The sequence below is a fragment of the Phocoena sinus genome, chromosome 15, assembly GCF_008692025.1.
Source record: "Phocoena sinus isolate mPhoSin1 chromosome 15, mPhoSin1.pri, whole genome shotgun sequence".
NCBI classification, from domain to species: Eukaryota; Metazoa; Chordata; class Mammalia; order Artiodactyla; family Phocoenidae; genus Phocoena; species Phocoena sinus.
The window spans coordinates 64,862,637-64,883,777 of NC_045777.1; the positions used below are offsets into that span (position 1 = coordinate 64,862,637).

Genomic DNA, 21,141 nt, shown 5'->3' on the forward strand with positions numbered 1-21,141 from the left:
GAATTTCTCTCCTTTTTAAGGCCGAATAATATTCCATTGTGTGGCTGTACCCCATTTTGTTTATCCATTCATCTATTGATGGACACGGCTTGCTCCCACTTTCGGCTCTTGTGAATAATGCTGCTATGAATATGGGTGTACATATATCTCTTTGAGACCCTGCTTTAATTCTTTCGGAGATATACTCAGAAGTGGGACTGCTGAATCACACGGTAGTTCTATTTTTAATTTTTTGAGGAGCTGCCATACTGTTTTCCATGGCAGCCGCTCCATTTTGCATTCCTACCAACAGTGTGCAGGGTTGCAGTTTCTCCACATCTTCACCAGCACATGCTATTTTCTGCTTTTTCTGGATAGTGGCCGTCCTAGTGGATATGAGGTGATATCTCATTGTGGTTTTGTATGATTAATGATGTTGAGCATCTTTTCGTCTACTTGTTGGGTATCTGTATATCTCCTGGAGAAATGGCTGTGCAGGTCCTTTACCTATTTTTAAATCTGGTTATTTGTATTTGTGTGTTGTTGAGTTGTAGTTCTTCATGTATTCTGGATATCAATTCCTAATCAGATATATGATTTGCAATGATTTGCTCCCATTCCACAGGTTGTCTCCTCACTCTTCCGAATCTCCTTTGATGCACAGAAGTTTTAAATTTTGATGTAGTCAAAAAAAACATTTTTTTTTGGATGTAGTCCAATTTGTCTGTTTTTACTTTGGTTGCCTGTGCTTTTGGTGTCGAATCAAGAAATCATTGCCAATCCAAGGTCATGAATCTTTCCCCCTGTTTTCTTCTAAGAGTTTTATAGTTTTAGGTCTTAGCTTTGGGTCTTTTTGACCCATTTTGAGTTACTTTTTGTATATGGTATAAGGTAGGAGTCCAACTTCATTCTCTGCCATGTAGATACCCAGTTTTCCCAACACCATTTGTTGAAAAGGCTGTCCTTTCCTTGTAGAATGGTTTTGGCTTCCTTGTTGAAAATCATTTGACCCTATATGCAAGGGTTAATTTCTGGACTCTCTACTCTGTTCCGTTGGCCTGTTTGTCTGTCTTTATACCAAGTCTTGCCTCCTTTTATTCATCTTGTTTATTGTTTTTCTTTCTGCAAAGAAGGCTTCTTTTTACATGAATCAGAATTGTGTTGTTTTTATTTTCTATCTTAAGTAGGGGAAAAACCTCTGCCCCTATTTCCTTTTCTGCTTGAGCAATCTTCATTGATTGTTCAAGATATGTCAGTAGTTAAATAAGTAAATTAAAAAGTGAGGGAGGGCTTCCCTGGTGGAGCAGTGGTTGAGAGTACGCCTGCCAATGCAGGGGACACGGGTTAGTGCCCCAGTCCGGGAAGATCCCACATGCTGCGGAGCGGCTGGGCCCGTGAGCCGTGGCCGCTGAGCCTGCACATCCAGAGCCTGTGCTCTGTAACGGGAGAGGCCACAACAGTGAGAGGCCCGCGTAACGCAAAAAAAAAAAAAAAAAAAAAAAACCCTCAGCATATTAGTTGAAATTCTCTTTCATTTGTGTATGACAGAAAACCAACTCAAACCGACTTAAGTCAAAAAGGGAATGTGAAGACTCAAGTATCCAGTGGCTGGCTGCCTTCAGGCATGGCTGGATTCAGGTGCTTAAACAGTGTCATAACATTTGATCCTTCTTTCTGTTTATCTCTTGGTTCTGTTCTGTTCCCTGTTGGTACCACTCTCAGGCAGGCTTTCTCCCCTGGTGACCTCTGGCTGCTTCAGGCTTATAACTTCCTAACTCCAAGTCCAGCCAAAAGAGAACTTCTCTCTTTCAACATTTCTGACAAAACTCCCAGAATTGAGTCTCACTGGCTCCGACCCAATCACTGTGGCCAAGAAGCAAATAATTCTGATTGGATCACACGTCTACACCTGGCTGACATGGATTGAGAGGAAAATGTTGCCACAAAAGAGGGAAGTGGATGTTGGGTAGGGACAAAATAATGAAAAACTGACTTCAGCTATACTGAGAAGTATGGAAATGAGTTGGCAAATAAACATTCTAAGGCTATAAGGCACGGCAGAAGGTTAATTCTTTAGCTCCGATTACTCAACAGAAAGTCTAACCCTTTTTGTTAACATAGAGATAAACCTGTAAACATTGGCTGAACTTTAAAAATGGTCTACTTCCTTCTTTCAAAAGCATCGCCGTTTATCTAATCATGCTGGCTGAAACTGTGGAGCTGTTTTTTATCTTTTCTTTTCCTTAGCTCTCATCCTTCCCATATCAGGTCAGTCCACTAATCCTATTAATTCTTTCTTTAAATTTTCTCCCCTACTTATTTTCTTTGCTATTCTGACTGACACTACACCGGAAGTTCCAGGCTTATATTCTATCTCCAAAGCAACTTAGTGAAATAAGAGCATGTCTTTCCCAGTTAGTCCGTCAAGGTCCTGGAAGACTGACTTGGGTTATGTGCCCATTCCTGAACCAAACCCTGTGGCCAGGGGTATGGTGGACACTGATTGGCCAGACCTGGTCATGTGACCATCCTTGGAGTCAGGAATGCAATCAGCCTTTCCTGAATCTCCCAGACCCGTGAGCAGATGCCCAGAGGAAAATCAGGGCATTGATGCCAAAAGAAGGCGAAATGGGTAAAAGGCAAGTAAAAACAACAGATAGTCAGTTCACTTAGAAATTAAAACCCCATCACTTCTGATTTGAAAGTATGCTGTGTCTATAGATTACAGCTCATAGAACTCATAAAACCATATTTTCAAACTGGAGGGGATGGTAGTGCTTGTCTCCTTACCCAAGCCCTCTAGTTACCATTAACCATTCTTCCTTTGTGCGCTCATCGTAATTTATGCTTTGAACCCAAGAACAAGGGCAATCAAAGTGCTCAATAAGTCCTTGTTTCTTCCAATCCTTTGGTTCATTGCTCCCCTCCCCAGCAGAAGGTATTGGTCAGGATATAACTTTGGCCAAAAGTATCAGATCCAAAAAACTGTGGTTTACACAAGATAATGGTTTATTTCTTTCTTTACATAAAAGCCCAAGCTGATATTGGGCACTGATCTGTGAAATCATCAACAGCCCAGGCTGTTCTGCTGCTCTCCCTAGGGTGGGCGCTGCCTGTGTACATGGCCAAGAAGCGCCCCATCATTTCCACAGTCCAGTTCACGGGAAGCGAGAAGATTGAGAAAGGGAGGAACACCCCTTCCCTTTAACAGCACAACCTGGAAGTTGTGTATATCACTTCTGCTCACATCTCGTTGACCACTCTCATGGCTGTACCTAGATGCACAGGAGGCTGGGAAACATAGTCTTTATTTTGGGCAGCTGTGTACCCAACTATGAGAGAAAAAAGAACAGGTACTGGAAAATAACCATCAATCTTTGCAGGGAAGAAAGGGAAAAGAATTCTGACCTTTCCTTCCTTTTTGTTTTTCAGATAAAGAAAGAGATCCCTGAATAACTGCAGAGGCAGGAACCTTTTAATACTCCAGGGTAAACATGTCTCCCTACAGGAATAATGCTTATGAGGAGGATCCAGATTACCCTGACTATTATGGGTCTCGGAACCATACTCAGGGGTATTTAAAAACTCAAGATTATCCAGATTCGCCAGGTCCTCCGAACAACTCAGATGACCCCAGCACCAGGAGCAACCCATACTCTGCAGACTCCAGAACAAGTCCAGACTATCCTGGGTCTCTGGCAGAACCAGATAATCCTGGATCTCGGAGGAATCCGTACTACCCTGGCACCAGGAGCAACCCATACTCCGCAGGTTCCAGAAGTCCAGGCAATCCCAAATCTTTGGCAGAGCCAGACTATCCTGGATCTTGGAGCAATCCATATCGCCCAGGCTCATCCAGGGAGCCAGACTCCTCTGAATCTCAACGGAATCCTGATCTGGCAGGTTCCAGAGGCAGTGGAAACTACGCAGGCTCCAGAGCAAATCCAGATTATCTTGACTCCTTGGGGGAGCCAGACTACGCTGGAGCTCAGGGCAATTCTAACTATGCTGGCCCCAGAGCCAATTCCAACCATCCAGACTCCAGAAGGAATCCAGAACGTGCTGGTTCCAGAATCAGTCCATACATAGACACTCTGGGAGCGCCTGATTATCCAGATGCTGAGAATCAATCTAGCTCTCCAAACTTCTTTGGGGAACCAGACTATCCCGGCGCTCAGGACTATTGGAGCTCTACAAAGTTCTGGGGGGAGCCTGATTACCCAGGTGCTGAGAATCCTCCTGATTATGGCTCTTCAGAGAACCCGGAAATGACCAGGGAGTAAGTGCCGGAACCTCCCTCCCCTGGGGATGGAGGATGAAGGCTAGATCATTCAGTCAATTGAACTTGGTTGGCAATGTGTGGGATAAGGACACGTATGATTATTTCCATGACATGAATTTATGGTGAAACTTTCATGCCTACCTGTATACCGGACCCGGTCCTTGGACTCTCAGCCTGAGGCTTCAAGCCCTTACCTGAACATAATCTTTCACGACTTTTTGCTCAAATAACCTCCTTCCCAGTCTCCTATTTCTTCCTGTCTAATCCCTGCAAGACGTTTAGATCCCCAGTGTTTTGACACTGCTACTTCGCCAATGAGGTTAGGATTAAGATAATGTTTATGAACCCAAACATTTTAACTAGAATTATATCAACAGGAAGGCATTTTAATCAAGAAAGTCTTCTGAAGGTCTAACTCCATGAAATCCATTCAACTCCTCAGTTTTTTTATACAAGATGATTGAGCCGCTCCTGATTTTTTTCCACTTTCATCTTTATTTTACTGAAATTATTGTCAGAATTGATCACTTTTCATGTTTAGAGTAGATCTGGCTCATTGATCTTTTGCATTGTTGTTTTCATCAAGTTTTATTAATTCGTTTTCGCCTCTAAGGAGGTTTTTTTTTTAATTTTAAGTCCAATTTTTCCTGGTTCAGATGTGATAGATCTAAGTTTTGTCAAAAAGATTTTAATCTTCCATCAATTGTGGTCATTGACAAATTTTACCAGGTACGGTTTGGGTCGTCGAGTGTTAGTCTTGGGTGACAGTTTTGCCAAACTACATTTTTCCTGGGTTAAATTTCTTAATGTTCACGTTGCCAACAAGATGTGATTCTTTATTTATTTTTCAGGTTATTCTTAACCTATAACAAATTTACCATGTGAAATTTCAACCAATACAAGTTTTATTTTGTATGTACTATTTCTACTAGTAATATTTATGAATTCAACAAAGACGAATGGCTTTTATTTACCTCTAGGAACAAGGATATGGGATTTGGGTGCACAGGGAGGTCAAATGCCTACAGGAATAATGCTAAATACAACCTAAATAGGCGGATTAATAGGACCATGTCAAAGCGTCCTCCTTGGTCTTCTCCCCCGCTGCCTGGCTCATCATTAAAAATATACCTTTGACCTTGTCACTCCCTTGTTTCTCATCTTCCATTGTCCTTCATAACCTTTGGGAGAAAGACTACACCCCTTCACTTGTGAGAACATTGAAGAGTGAGGATGCGCTGAGCTAACGTAAGACGCCAGCCAAAGCCCAGCCTGACTGACCTCCTCCCACCTCTGCTATCCTCTCTCTACCTGAACCCTGTACTCTAGGTCAGTGGTTCTGGACCTTGGCTGATGATTAGAATTATCTGATTACCTGGGGAGACTTAAAAATCATACAAATGCCTGGGTCCGACTTTCAGAGATTCTATTTAGTTGTCTGGGGTGAGGCCTGGGAATAGGTATATACATCAAATTGAGAATCATTGCTCCAGGTTAATTGATTTTCATAGCATTCCTTTTATATATTCAACCCTTTCTGGTCTCACATGTTTATTTGTGCTGTTCTTCATCCTTGGAATGCCCTCCTCCTAACTATGTATTAATTTATCCTTCCAATCCCAGCTCAGATGTCTCTTTTCCATGTAGATTTCCCTTCAGACTCCCAGCCCAAATTCTCTTCTCTTTCCTCTGAACTCCTTGGGCCTGTCTTCTTATATTCATCAGTTGCTACTTGTATTATAATTGCTTATGGCTGTGGTTAATAAGCTGGGCCAGAATGTATTGAGAGTTCCTTGAGGGTAGACAACCCACGTCTTTAACTTTGTATTCTCACCCCATTGCCCATGCCTAATACACGGTTGGCCTTCAGTCAGCGTTTGTGGGATGAATGAATTGATGGATGGATGGATGGATGACTATCCTTACTATGCTATTGGATGACTATTAATCCATCATTTTTGGATTTCAGGATGCTCAGCAGAGCGTCTTCAGTCCAGCCCTCATTTCACCGTGAGGGTGTCAGCCCCTTGGGCATCCTTGGGAGAGAGGATGGAGATTATCCTGAAAGCATTGAAATGGAATCCAGGGAGATGGCAAATCCGTACAGCCCCTCTGTGCCAGGTGCTCCTGGCAATGGCTATGGTAAGCATTTGTTAAGAAGAGAATCATATCCTGGGAAGAAAGTAAAATTCAGTGGGCTTGGGACCAATCATTAAAGATCAGCAGGAGAAGAATTGGTTTATTCCTTCTCCTTCAAACACCCACCTTACAAGGGTTGAACATTCAGGGTCTAGAGAAGACAAGCAGTGTCATCAATTATCAAAGCAGGTTGGGCAGCGGTTGTGCCTGTGTGGGGCAACTGATGGTCAGGTTCAGTCCATCCCCGTGATGTGGGAAGATGGACTTAGTGTGGCCAGATCCTCAGATTTTTCTAAAGAAGCCAGAAATCTGGGTTTTTACATGCTCCAAAATAATTTTTTGAATAAATCAATAAAATCCCTGAGCTGGACAAATCCACTGGTGGACTAGATTCAGTATGTGTGGCTGCCAGTGTCCAGCTTTAGTTCAGCACATCCTGCAGGTGTTCAGATGGTCAGCACTTGTACCTTTGGAACCTAATGCGGGCACAGGGAGTTAGAAGTAGCTCTGTTCTCACGGTTCGTAAAGGCTAAGTGAGTAGGTGACACCAGCACATCAAGACTAAAGAAAATTAGCAAACAGACTGACAATACGTGAAAAATCACGTCGTTCTCAGAATCTGCTGTGTGTGAAGGTTTAGCTCTAGGAGGTAAAGGAGATTCTACCAGTTCTCATCTTCCAGAAGGAAAAAGGGACTTGTTGTCTGATAGAAGAAGCCAGCTCATGGCACAAGTCCATATTATAGGAATTCAGAGCCCATGAGAACTGGAAAAAGGAGTGTTCAGTCATGAACAGAGTGAGGGACCCAAGTGTTGGTTGGTGCAGTTGGAAGACTGCTCAGCCCTGAGGGGGTGGGTGGGGAAGGGATTGAAGAAGGCAGGGAGGAGGGGGTGGGATGCATCGCCACGCACTAAGGAAAAACGCGGACTCTTACACATTTGCATAGACAGCATTAACTTGGGCCATTCCGAACCTTTATGCCAGGCATTCTCAGTGGGGCATATCAATTCCAAGGGGTGAAAATTTATTGAAAGGCCACAAAAAAACCTTCTTTTTTTTTTTTTTTTTTTTAATTTATTTTTATTATTATTTTTGCTGTACGTGGGCCTCTCACTGTGGTGGCCTCTCCCGTTGCGGAGCACAGGCTCCGGACGCGCAGGCCCAGCAGCTCCGCGGCATGTGGGATCTTCGCGGACCGGGGCACGAACCCGTGTCCCCTGCACCGGCAGGCGGACTCTCAACCACTGCGCCACCAGGGAAGCCCAAAACCTTCTTTTTTTAATGTATAAAGCAGATATGCGGGCTTCCCTGGTGGCGCAGTGGTTGAGAGTCCGCCTGCCGATGCAGGGGACACGGGTTCGTGCCCCGGTCCGGGAAGATCCCACATGCCGCGGAGCGGCTGGGCCCGTGAGCCATGGCCGCTGAGCCTGTGTGTCCAGAGCCTGTGCTCCGCAGCGGGAGAGGCCACAACAGTGAGAGGCCCGCGTACCGCAAAAAAAAAAAAAAAAAAAAAAAAAAAAGCAGATATGCGTACAGTATATGTATATAGTTATACGTATATCTGTGGTATGAAAATATCATGGGAGAGGGCAATAAGGAAGAAATGTCTAAAAAGGTTACTTAGGTGGCCAGTAATGACAAAATAAAGATTGAGAAATACTGCCCCACCCCGATGCAAGCAGAGCTAATAATGCCCAGCAGGTTTTGAGTGCTTCCCATGTCCTGGAAACCCTGCCAAGCACTTTACTTTTACAGTCTTCTTTCATCTGCGGCTACCTTTCAGACAGACACTACAGCTCTCCATGTTACAGAGGGGAAAACTGAGGCTCAGAGAGGAACGTGTCCAAGGTCACCCAGCTACTAAATCAAAAGAGCCAGTATCAGAATCTAGTCTCCCTGACCCTGCATTACTTCTGGGTAGGATCAGGGCAAATGCAGATTCCTGACCACCAAGCTCCATAGAACACTGGAATTAGAAAGCTATTTTAAAAAGTGGTCATGTAAAGTGTGGCTTCCTTCTCTGGGCTCCTTGTAGGACCAAGGTCGTTGTGCCGGCATTCACTTGTCCAGTGCTGTGCCATCCTGTTAGACTATGCACTTCTTAAGGAGAACCCATTTCATCCATGTATCCTCCAAGGCTCTGTGTGATTTTCCTAGTGCCTAGCATACAGCTGGTGCTTGAGCGATGCTAACTGAATTAATAGCAACAACTGTAAGGGATGTATCAGTTGGCTATTGCCACAGGAATGCTTCATAACAAACAACTCCAAAACCCAATGTTGTATGATAAGCATCATTTATTTCTCACCCACACATCTGTGGGTTTGCTTGGAGTTTGACTGAACCAGGCTGGGTTTGGCTGTGCCTGATTTGAGGTCACAGATTCTATTTAGGTCTAGGGTCCTTCTTGACCCAGTGAGCTAACCTGGGTCATTTTCTTCCCATGGCATAAGCTGGAAGCAGAAACAAACAATGTCTCTGAGTCCTTGACTTGGAACTAGCAAACTGTCACTTCTACCATGTTCCACTGGTTAAAGCAAGTCACATGAGCAAGCCCAACTTCAATGGAGGTTCCCAAGGTGGAGGAAGTGTAATATTTGCTGAAAAACAATTAATTTACCACAATAGTTAATATATATTAAGAATTTGCTATGTTCCAGGATTATTTTAAGCACTTTACATGTATTAACTGATTCAATTTCCCCAACAATCCTATGCAAAGGTCTTATTATTATCCCTGATTTACAGACTCTGAAGCTCAGAGACGTTAAGTAACATGCCAGAGAGCACACAGGTAGTAAGCAGCAAAGCCAGGAACTGATCCTTGGCAAGAAGTTCCAGAACCTCCTGCAGTATAATTTTGTACATCTCCATCAAAATGTGATCCATTTTCTCTGTTGAGGAGTTTAGCCTTCATTGTTTACCATGAGTTGAATAAAAATATACTGAAATGTGACACGGTCATGTAGATGCTGAAAGTGGACTCTGTCTCTAAGAAAATCATGCTGAATTTCAAATTTATTCATGTGTCATCATAAAATGCTAGAACTAGAAGGAAGCTTTGTAATCACCTAGAAAAGCTTTTTTTTTTTAACTCAATTTTTAGAAGACTTAGTTTTTTACAGAAGTTTTAGGTTCACTGTAAAATTGAGGGAAAGGTAACAGAGATTTCCCACATATCCCTTGCCCCACATGTGCATAGCCTCCCCCGTTATCAGAGTCCCCCACCAGAGTGGGACATTTGTTACAATTGAACCTACATTAATACATCATTATCACCCAAAATCCATAGTTTACAATGGGTTCACCTTGGGTTGTGCATTCTATGGGTTTGGACCAATATATAATGACACGTAGCTATCATTATGGTATCACACAGAGTATTTTCACTGTCCGAAAACCCTCTGAGCTCCATCTATTCATCCCTCCCCCTCCAGACAAGTATTTTTCGAACTCTGATTTGTGACCCATTAACAAGTCTTACTGACCACTGTGTGCTCAGTAACATCTAGTGTGGTAGGATTAATTGTCTCTTGTCTCTTCATTCCAGTGAACCCTGCTTATGTGGGTGACAATGGCCTCAGCCAAGCTTATGGAGACCCACCCTTGTCTGGACAAGACTGGCACAAGTCACCCCAAGGTAAGGCTTAAATGGACAGTGACCAAAAATATCAACCCTAAAGAAGGAATGTGTTCAAGGCAATGCGGACATTGCTATTTCCTCTTAGCTTCTGGTGTGGTAACTGATGCAGTACTTCCTTAATTTATCATAACGGGGTTTTATTTAATTTATTTATTTATTTATTTTTGGCTGCGTTGTGTCTTCGCTGCTGCACGCAGGCTTTCTCTAGTTGCGGAGAGCGGAGGCTGCTCGTCGTTGCAGTGTGCGGGCTTCTCATTGTGGTGGCCTCACTTGCTGCGGAGCACGGGCTCTAGTAACGCAGGCTTCAGTAGCTGTGGCACGTGGGCTTCAGAGTTGTGGCACGTGGGCTTCAGAGTTGTGGCTCGCAGGCTCTAGAGCGCAGGTTCAGTAGTTGTGGCGCACGGGCTTAGTTGCTCCGCGACACGTGGGATCTCCCCGGACCAGGGCTCGAACCCATGTCCCCTGCATTGGCAGGCAGCTTCTTAACCACTGCGCCACCAGGGAAGCCCGGGTTTTCTTTTAAACATGCAATTTTTTCTCTTTTGGATATCAGGGTGTCTTCACTAGGACTCTTCCCATTGCAAGTGACAGAAACCCAACCCACCCAGGCCCAAGGCTTGTGTGGTGGGAAGGATATGGGGAAACAAAGAATTGAAGGTAGAATTACCTTCCAGCACCTAGGACAGTGCCTGGCACATAGTAGGTGCTCAGAGATATTTGTTGTATGAGTCACAGGAACCAGGGCCTCTGAGTCTGAAGCCAGGGGCTCAGGGCCACCTGGATTCTTTTTCTCCATCTATTTTGCATCTTTGCTTGATGCAGCTTCTCTTTAAGTTTCACCTCATTCATCTCAACCAGTCAGGCTTTCCCTGCAGGCCAGGGAGCATGACAGCAGCAGGCCTAGACACACACACAGCTCAGCAATGTCATGGGAAGTCTTCCTTTCTTTCTAGGCCTGTGAGTCAGTGCTCAGGAGACTCTCTCCAGCCCCATTTGAGACACATACCTACACATGAACCAATCATTTTTACATAGGAAAGAAGGCTGGGTCACATGTCCATCCCGTGCCTAATACATGTGCTGGTGAGGTGGCAGTGCCTGGAGCCAAATTTTTCTGAATAATCAGAGAATTATTATGACAGTGGAGGGTAGGAGTAATCAGATTGGAGAAGGCTTTTTTTTTTTTTTTTGGAGAAGGCTTTGAGATCAGTTAGAAAGTGCTATAAGGATCACTGTGTGCTGTGGTGAAGGTCTGAGCAGAGGCAGAGACTGAGAAATAAAAAGCATTAGAGGAGAAAGCCAGGGAATACTGGAAGTTAAAGGCAAACTTGTGAAAAATGAGGAATAAACCGAAGACGTCCTCTAAGCAGCAACGCAAGTTGTGGGGCCCCATGACTTAAAACCATCCCTCACCTTCTGACCCCCTAGGGTGGATGATATCCTGTAGCCTCATTCTCTAAGAGCCTTCTCAAGGAGGCCTGTATCTTTCAAGGGGTAGGTGTTGCTACTTGGGAGAGAAAACCATGGGGATATAAACAGTCATGCTCTCCATTTGGTTCCCATGAGAGCAGGGAATGGCTTTAACTACTGGGGAAAAAGAAATGCCTTTAAACCTCCTAAGATGCTCTCTCTGGCCAGCATGAAGTTTAGGGCCTCTGGGTGGAGTCCCCAGGAGGCAGAGAGAAGTAAAGAAATAGAGGACCCAGAGATGAACCTGGCTTTCTGCACCATTTTGCTTTGCACCAGTTCTGATTCTCAAATCATTTATAATTAATTGGTGGACAGTCTCCTGATAGACTGTCACTTTGATGTATCATGCCCACATCTAGGAAGTGCCTGGCACCTAGTAGGTACTCATAAACATTCATTCATTTATGAATGAATGAATGAATGAGTGATACCACAGCATCTTGTTACAAGGGAGGACCAGGGTGAAGTGATTAAAAGGCCCTGCTTTGGGCCTGCTTTGGGACCAGACAGTAGCTGGTTTGATCCCTAGCTCTGCTACTTGCTGGTTTTGTGACCTTAGGCAAATTACCTTTTGGGGCCTCAGTTTTCTTATAAAATGGGGTTTATTATAGTACTTATTTTGTAGGGTGATTGTGGAAATTAAATAACATACTCTAGGGCTTCCCTGGTGGCACGGTGGTTGAGAGTCCGCCTGCCAATGCAGGGGACACGGGTTCGTGCCCTGGTGCGGGAAGATCCCACCTGCCGCGGAGCGGCTGGGCCCGTGAGCCATGGCCGCTGAGCCTGCGCATCCGGAGCCTGTGCTCCGCAACGGGAGGGGCCACAACAGTGAGAGGCCCACGTACCGCAAAACAAAACAATACAAGACAAAACAAAACAAAATTGTGAATGGAGGGGGAGGCTCTCTGTGGTTGTCATCACTTTTCCTGGAGGTTCCCCACAATGCCAGTGTGACTGCTGTATGAGGTCTTGGGAAGCCCACCCTGGTGGAGAGTAAGGCTTGGAGGAAGCCAGAGATGCTGTCTGGTGACCAAGTGAATGAAATCATCGTTGAGGTTGAGAATGTCCCATCTGGGGTCCAAAGCCATCCATCTTCAAGTCAGATTGTTCCAGAAAAGACACTGGTGAACTCAAGCTTTAGTTTGGTCTCCTCCATTTCTGACATTGATGTGACAGACTCTCAGATTTTCAGCAATTGGAATGACAAAAAGGGCAAGCAGTTCTTATGGTTTTCAACACCTGTGAATGAATCGTTTTCCCAGACCCTTCATAGCTCAGAAAGCATGGGCTGAGACGCCCCTTGTACTTCACATGAGAACATCCAAGGTAGTGAGACCCTGGGGCAGAGGAGTTAGAACGGGAACAGCACCTTCCAAGTTGCCCACGGGGTTTTGGTTTTAAGACTTCGAGGAGGGTGAAGGTTAGGTAGATGACCTGAGGATGCTCGGGACCGCGGAAGGGGTCACTTTGAGAATGTCTGATACCAAAGAAGGAATTTACCTTGATCAAGCTCGTTTCATGTGCCCAGCGTTCTGCCTTTTTGTTATCCATCGAGTTTAGTTTTATTTACTTGCCATGCTCCACACCCGTGAGACAGGCATGCCTGTCATTTCCATTTGCTTGATGAGGACCCTGAGGCTCAGGGAAGTTAAATGATGTGGCAGATCTGGGGTCAAATGCAGGTCTGCCTGATTCCCAAGCCTGACACCTTAACCACCATCCTGTCCTGCTTTGGTGGTATCGCTCTCCACTCTGGATTTGGCAACAAGGGATGCCTCTTCTGTCAAGTCCGCCGTGAAACCAGGTTTTTTCCTCTTCCCTCCTTCGCCTTTCTTCCTTTCTGTCTACTCCCACTTCCCTCTCAGGAGACACTCAAATTCCTCGCCTTCAGCCGAGTGATTTGGTGGCCCTCTTCTGGGCACTCTCCCTCCACCTCAGCTATGTCACTGAAACGAGGAGTTCCGAGCAGCTCCCTAACAGGGCCAGGAGCCAGCCCGCTCCCGGCCACCGCCCCGGCGGGCCCCCCAGCTGCCCCTCCACTGCTATTGGAGGCGGGGCAGCAGTGCCAGGTGTCACACGCAGACACAACACCACCCAGAGCAAGAAGGGTCTTCCATGTATTTTGAGTCTTGTTTTTTGAGAGGGAAGAACCCTTTCCCAAGAAACTCCTCAGCAGACCACCCCTCACAGAACATTGGCCAACGTGTCACATGCCTGGGCCTGAACAGGTCACCTGCAAGGGGGCTGGGACCATCAAGATAGGCTTGGATTCACTGGGATCTGTCCCCTGTGCCTGGAGATGGGTCCCACCCTGCAGAAGCCCAGGGCCATGGGAGACAGGGCCGTAGATTTCTGAACCAGACTGGGATTCTGTCAAAAAGGAGAGCTGACTGCGGGATAGATGACCAACAGTATCTGCCACGCTGACGCAAAGTGGGAATTTGAGTTCTTGGGAGAGGAGAGGGGAGTCCTTATCTTCCAGCGGATGGAGGAACACAAGACAATAGTCCAGAAAAGTCAAGAAGATGCTTGGGCCTGGAGTGCAGGGGGCAAGAGAAAGCCATGCGGGAAATTACAGAGGGAGGAGAGCCAGGCCGACCGAACATTCTGGGTCTCATCAGTTTTGCTGACTGTTCCTTGTCATGGGAAAAAGGAAAGCACTGAATTAGAATTGCGTGCAAACTATCATTTGCTTTGGCTTCGAGATTTCACACGCGTACGTGCCGTCTTCTTGTTTTTATTTGTGGCTTTGGGGATCACTGAGTACATACATTCTTCTTTCTTTGTGCTCTTATAAAAACATGCTCTATCTTCAGCACCATATTTTCAAATGCTATTATTCTGTTAAAGGAGAAAAAAATTAAACTCCATTTTTTTTTCTGCAGGACAAAAGTTAATCGCATCTCTGATACCCATGACATCTAGAGACAGAATTAAAGCCATCAGGAATCAACCAAGGACCATGGAAGAGAAAAGGAACCTTAGGTGTGGACCAAAAGCTGTTCTTCTTGCCCAGATTTCATGGAAACCTCAATCTTCTACTTTTGTCCCATGTTGGAAAGATAAGAAATAAATAAATGCAAGAGAAGAGACAATCTCCCTACCAAAGAATTCCACACAGTCTGTGTTGGTTGCCTGGAGTGTGGGCTGTGCTTAGTGACCTTCTTCCTGAGCGCAGAGCATGCAAAGGGGGAAGTAGCTTCCCAGGGGTGAAGTCAGGCTAATAATACCAGGTGGTCAAGGTTAACATTCCCAGGGAAAGTCATGTGACCAGAAGGAGTTCCCCTCTGTGGTACTCTCTCCTAAAACCAGCAACCCTGGTCTACCCAGACAAAATAATCAGGCAAACCCCAATCGAGGGACATTCTTCAAAGTACCTGAGGAGTATTCCTCAAAACTGTCAAGGTCATCAAAAAGAAGGGAAGTCTGAGAAACGGTTGCAGGCTGAAGTGTTCTAAAGAGACATGACAATTAATGCAATGTGGTTTCCTGCATGGGTCCTGGAATAGACAATGGACACCTGTGAAAAAACTAGTAAAATCGGAGTAGTCTGGAGTTTAGGTAAAAGTTAGACACCAGTGTTGGTTTCTTAGTTGTGACAGACCTACCATGGAAATGTAAGATATTAAAGGGGGGAAATGGTGAGTAGTAGATGGGAATTTTCTGTTCTCTTTTTGTAACTTCTCTGTAAATCTCAAACTACTGTTTAAAAAAAAAAGGTGGGGGGGTGGTGAGGGGAGGGAGTTCCCTGGTGGTCCAGTGGTTAGGAGTCAGGTGGTTTCACTGCTTCGACCCAGGTTCAGTCCCTTGTCAGGGAGCTAAGATCCTGCAAGCCACAAGGCGCCGGGGTCGGGGAGCACAAAACCCAAACAAACAAAACCTCAGAAGCTTTCCAAGACCAGGAATTCAAAAACAAGAGCGAGGGCTCTTTAAGCCTTCAGCCCATCTTACATTTACCATTCCTCAGCCTTTTTCTTTTTGCCATTTGTAGCAGTTGGCAGAAACTAGTAGAGTGGATGCAATTGCTAATAAATAATTCAATGACGCAATTGTTCTGAGGTTCCGAGTCTGACAAGGGAGATAGATTGGTCAACAAGTAACTTATAAATGACAGAAAGAATATCAGGCCAAATCAAGGTGGAAGGAGTTTGCAGGGGAAGGATTAGAAGGAGAGAGATAGTTCCCTTGGGCAAAGCAGGGGGCATCTGTGAGCTGAGCCTTGGAAGATGGTGATGTGGTGATGGACCTCTGGGGTGGACAAAAGAGAGCCAGGAAGGGGGCAGAGCAAAGGAGATGCCATGAGTTCATGGAGAATTAAAGAGAAAACTGAGGCTGGATCTTTTTGAAAACACTCTTCCGTTTCAAACTCTGCATGGCCTCCTCCATCACAGAGCGTGGGCCTTGTATGGCCCGAAAGACTTTACAGCAGGATTTTCAACCTGACATTTGGGTCTGGATCATTCTCTGCTGTGGGAGGCTGTCCTGTTCACTGTGGGGTGTATAGCAGCATCCCTGGTCTCTACCCACTAGATGTCAGTGCCCCCTCCCTACCCCCAATTTGACAACCCCAAAAGTCTCCAGACTTACCCAAATGTCCCTTGGGGGCAAAATCTCCTAGGTTGAGAACCACTGACTTATAGGACCTCACCCACCTACCTACGGTTATCACTCACACCCTTCCCCCTTCCCCCACTCATTCCATTCCAGCTGTCCTGGACTCCTTGGGGCTTTGCACTGGCTGTTCCCCATATTCAGACACTCCCTTATCCATAGACTAACCCCTCTTCTCCTTCAAGACTTGGCGCAAACACTTTGTACTATTCAAATTGTACCACGGTCTTCACCGCAGCATTTCCCACGTCCTTACTCTGTTTTTCGATTTTCTTTCCCATAGTACAACTCACCTCCTATTATCCTATATCATTTACCCACTCTGTTTTTATATTTATTGTTTATTTTCTTTCTCTTCCAACTAGGATGTCTGCTCCATGAGCCAGGGAAATCCGTCTCTACCTCACCCCCTGGGACCATGCCTGGCACATCTCAGGCGCTCAGGAAATATTTGGGGAATGAATGCAAAACAACGTTGGTGTCTCTCACTTTCTTCTGCTCTTTCCCACAGGAAAATGGTTGACAAAGAGAAAAGTAAGCAGCCCCGTCGTATCCTGGAGTTCAACGGCTGTGCTCAGTGTCTGAATTCCATTTCATTGGTAAATCGGTCCTTACCGCGGTCAGTAAATGGGCACAGAGTAGGGTGAAACCAGGGAGGTGGGAGAGTAAGGATGAGAAGGGACCCACAGGGAGGAGGAGCCAAAGTTCACGGTTGTTTCCTTGAAAGACTTAGAAACTGGGTCAGTCTAGGTGTGGGGAAAACAGGCAGGCATGGGAAGGCCTAAGAGGTTGCTGAGTTATCTGGGCAACTTAGCCACTGTGAGTGTCACCTTCAATAGCAAACCTGGGAAGGTAATAAATAATAGCACTCACCTTAGGGGGTGGTCCTGCGGATTAAATGAGATACCGTTTGCAAATGCGTTGAGCGTGGCGCCTGGCACATCATACTGCTCTAGAAACAGTGGCCATTGTCGCTATTATGGGGCCTGCTCAGTAGATATTTGTTGAGGGACGGTCCAGCCGCGCACGTTGTGTCTACCCGCAGGCATACCGGAGATCCAAGAACAGTCTGTCGGAACTGTTCAATTCCATCAGCCTGTGGCAGAAGACGCTCAAGGTCATCGGGGGCAAGTTCGGCACCAGCGTCCTCTCCTATTTCAACTTTCTGAGGTGGCTTTTGAAATTCAACATTTTCTTGTTCACTGTGACCTTCAGCTTCATCATAATCCCTCAGTTAACCATGGCCGAGAAGAACCACCTCCAATTCACTGGACTGGAATTTTTAACCGGGGCTGTAAGTGCACCATCCCCTGCCCAGAGTTCACACCTTGGAGACGCAGGGACAGGTCTGCCCGTCACCCTTCCAGCCCTCTCATTTTGCCTGGGAGTCAACTGATGGGGAAAGAGGGTGTTTAAAATAATTTCTTTTTTTCCCCCAAAGTAACATATACACAGCCTAGTAGAATTTCTGTCTCCTGAGGTGAACATGTTAACAGTTTTTGTTGTTCAGAATCCTCTTCTCTGCACACAAATGGACACATTGTGCATGGACATATGCATCTTTTTTTTTAACAAAAGATGAATTATTCCTATAGACTGCCTACGACTTGCTTTCTTCCACCTAATATGTGGTGGACATCTCATATTGATGTTCACAGATCTACCTTTTCTTTCTTTTTTTTCTTTCTACAAAATACAGTCCTCCTTAAAAAAAAAATTCCTAGTATAGAAGAGAGCAAACTAAGAGAAAGTCTATTTTATCCTCCTTCTTTTGTCTAACTCAGTTTGGAGTGTACCTCTGTCCACCATTTTTCTTTCTGTACAGTCATAGATACATAGATACATAGGTAGATAGACAGTTAAACTTTTTTTTTAAATAAAAGAAGATGAGATACTACAAATCTTGCTTTGCAACTTTTTTTTTTTTTTTTTGCGTTACTATGAATCTTGAGCATGGATATACATCCGTATTATTCTTTTTATTAACAACCACGGTATATCTACCCAGCTGCCTACTGAAGCACATAGCCCCTGCCTTGTGAGTTTACCTTCTAGAAGCGATTTCTGCCACTGAGATTCTGTGGATAGACAAACTACAGCCCAAGAACCAAATCTGTATAGCCTGCAAAATAAGATTGGTTTCCATGTTTTTAAATGGTTGGAAAAAAATGAAAAGAAAGATAACATTTTGTGAAACATAAAATTTATATGAAATTCAAATTTCGGTGTCTTTTCGGTTAAGTCCTTTTGGAACACAGCCACAACCATTTGTTTCCGTGTCTATGCTGCTTTCCTGCTACAATAGCAGAGGTGAGCAGTTATGGGCTGGCCAAGCCCAAGATATTTACTATCTAGCTCTTTACAGAAAGAGTTTGCCTACTCTTGTAGTAGAGCATTCACAGTAAGGTTCCTCCATTCGCCTTTCTTTTTTCTTTTTCTGTTAAACTTTTTTTTCCTTGGGATAGACACATTCAAATGGAATTATTGTGTCAATTTATCCTTCACTTTTTTCTCATTATTGTGTATGTTTGTATATATGAAATATTTTATTATGAAAAATTTCAAACATACAGGAAAATAAAGAGTAGTAAAATAAACACCTAAAGACCCACTACGTAGATTTTAAATTGCTACCATTTTCCCAAATTTGTTTTTTGAAGTATTTTACAGTAAATCACAGACATCAGCTGAATTTCTTCAACATGCATCTCTGGACAATAAGGACATTTTCCTGCAGGCATATACATTATCACACCTAGCAATATTAAAAGTTAATATCATCTAAAATCCAGACCATATTCATATTTTCCCAGTTGTCCCCCAAATGTCTTTCATAGCTTTTTGTTCAGACGAGGATCCAGGCAAAGACCACACTCTCTTTGCGTTCAGTTGTTTTTCTCTGAAGTCTTTATTAATCTAGAATGATATCCTCAGTCCCTTCCTCCTTTTTTCTTGACATGGGCTTATTGCAGAAACCAGGCCAGTTGTCATGCAGATTCCAACGTTCTACCTTCTGCAATTGTCAAATTGTTTCCTCCGCGTCTCTAATTTGTTCCTCTAATTTATACAGACTCCTTATTTCCTGTAAATTGAAATTTAGACCTAAAGGCTTGATTTGTTTCGTTTTAAACCTGTTTGACCATAATACTTGTTAGAGGACAGAGGCACATAATGGCTGGCTGGCCTGCTTTTCATCATGCTTGGCTTGGTCACTGGGTCTGGGTGGTGATCGCTGGGTCCCTCCATTGTAAAGTTATGTTGGTTTGAGATTCCTTTCCACCTCTGAGAGCCTAGTGATAAGACGTCTAGGTTCTCAGTGGCCTTGGGTGCCTCTTTCCTGGCAAACAAAATGTCTACACTGACCAGTGCAGGCTTCTTGCATATGGAAGAGGTCAACTGTGCAGACCATAGTCATTCATTGTTTTTTCAAGAGATCCACCTGACCTGTGGTTTATTGTCCTTTTCAGGGTTATTTTAGGGACACAGTGATGTACTACGGCTTTTACACCAATACTGAAAACCAGAATGGGAGTAGTGGGACCTCCTACAACATGCAGTTGGCCTACATCTTCACAGTCGGAGCATGCTTGGTTGTCTGCTTTTTCAGTTTGCTCTTCAGGTATAGAATGTCTGCATTTTCTGATTCTAAGCTGTTTTTAGATTTAGACAAAATTCAAGAGACTCAAAAGTTACTGGAGAAACAGTTTCTCTGAAATTTCAACTTTCTATTGCTGTCTTATCATTCCTTGTCCTAGAACATAAAGTATAAGTTTGGATAGAGGAAGAGAAGTTTTCATGTGCTTTTAAAGAAATTGGTCAGTCTGAAAATAAGGATGCAATGACTCAGGTAGTTTTGACTGACCGTTGTCAATTGACAATTGTCAAAGAGGAGGTACAGATGTTCAATCTCTTAAACCTATTGTTTACTAGGTCTTTGAAACAAAGTACCACAGACCGGGGGGCTTAAACAACAAAAATTTTTCTTCTCAAATTCTGGAGGCTAGAAGTCCAAGTTCAAGGTGTCAGCAGGGTTGGTTTCTCCTGGGCCTCTCTCCTTGGCTTGCAGACAGCTGCCTTCTCACTGTGTCCTCACGTGATCCGCCCTTGGTGCATATCTGAGTCCTAATTTGCCCTTCTTATAAGGGCACTAGCCATACTGGATTAGGGCTCACCTGAATGATCTCACTTTAACTTAATTACCTCTGTAAAGACCCTATCTCCAAATACAGTCAATTTCTCAGGTACTAGGGGTTAGTACGTCCACATATTAATTTTTAGAGGATACAATTCATCCCATAACAACCTCACTGCCAGCACAATAATCCAAAATAAAACAAGATTGCTTTTGTCCTATCAAACTAGGAGGTGTTTCTGTTTCTCAAGCTGTTAGTACTCGGTGGTGGCAACTTTTGGAAAGGTAGTGTCCATTTTACTCAGCATTTTTTACATGCCAGGCTTAGCGCTAAGTGCTTCCTGGGCCGGATTTCACTGAATCCTACTGACATCTCCATGATAATAACAGCTGCCTTTATCGTGTGTGTACTGCCCTAAGGGCTACATTGACTTGTGGTGGGCTGAGTAATGCTCCCCCTTTCAAAGATGTCCATGTCCTAATCCCCAGAACCTGTGAATATGTTACCTTATCTGGCAAAAGGGATTTTGATTGATGAAATTAAGAATCTTAAAACGGGCTAATGTAATCCCAAAGTCCTTGAAAGTGGGAGGAAGGAGGGTCAAAGTCAGAGAGAAAGTGGAATATGCTACTCTTCTGGCTTTGAAGATGAAGGCGCCACAAGCCAGGGAATGTAGGCAGCCTCTAGATGCTGGAAAAAGGCAGGGAAACATATTCTCCCTTAAAGTCTCCAGAAGGAATACAACTCTGCCAATACCTTGATTTTAGACCCATTTTCTGATTTCTGACCTCCAGTAAGAATGAATAAGTGCTGTTTTTTTTGTTTTTTTTTTTTTTTTGCGGTACGTGAGCCTTTCACTGTTGTGGCCTCTTCCGTTGCGGAGC

General features: G+C 44.4%; 1 protein-coding gene across 2 annotated transcripts in view; it reads left to right on the forward strand.

The window, feature by feature from the left end:
* The window catches only part of TMC5 (transmembrane channel like 5), a 52,437-nt gene that overhangs the window by 6,488 nt on the left and 24,808 nt on the right, over window positions 1-21,141 (forward strand). For both annotated transcript variants that reach the window (XR_004345875.1, XM_032605913.1), the window contains exons 2-8: window positions 3,412-4,258; window positions 6,231-6,403; window positions 9,951-10,040; window positions 14,399-14,498; window positions 16,636-16,723; window positions 17,170-17,418; window positions 19,592-19,743. Coding sequence is in view for 1 of the 2 variants with exons in the window: in XM_032605913.1 (XP_032461804.1) it covers window positions 3,474-4,258; window positions 6,231-6,403; window positions 9,951-10,040; window positions 14,399-14,498; window positions 16,636-16,723; window positions 17,170-17,418; window positions 19,592-19,743 (1,637 nt within the window). In the remaining variant the exon portion in view is untranslated. The remainder of the gene's footprint in view (window positions 1-3,411; window positions 4,259-6,230; window positions 6,404-9,950; window positions 10,041-14,398; window positions 14,499-16,635; window positions 16,724-17,169; window positions 17,419-19,591; window positions 19,744-21,141) is intronic.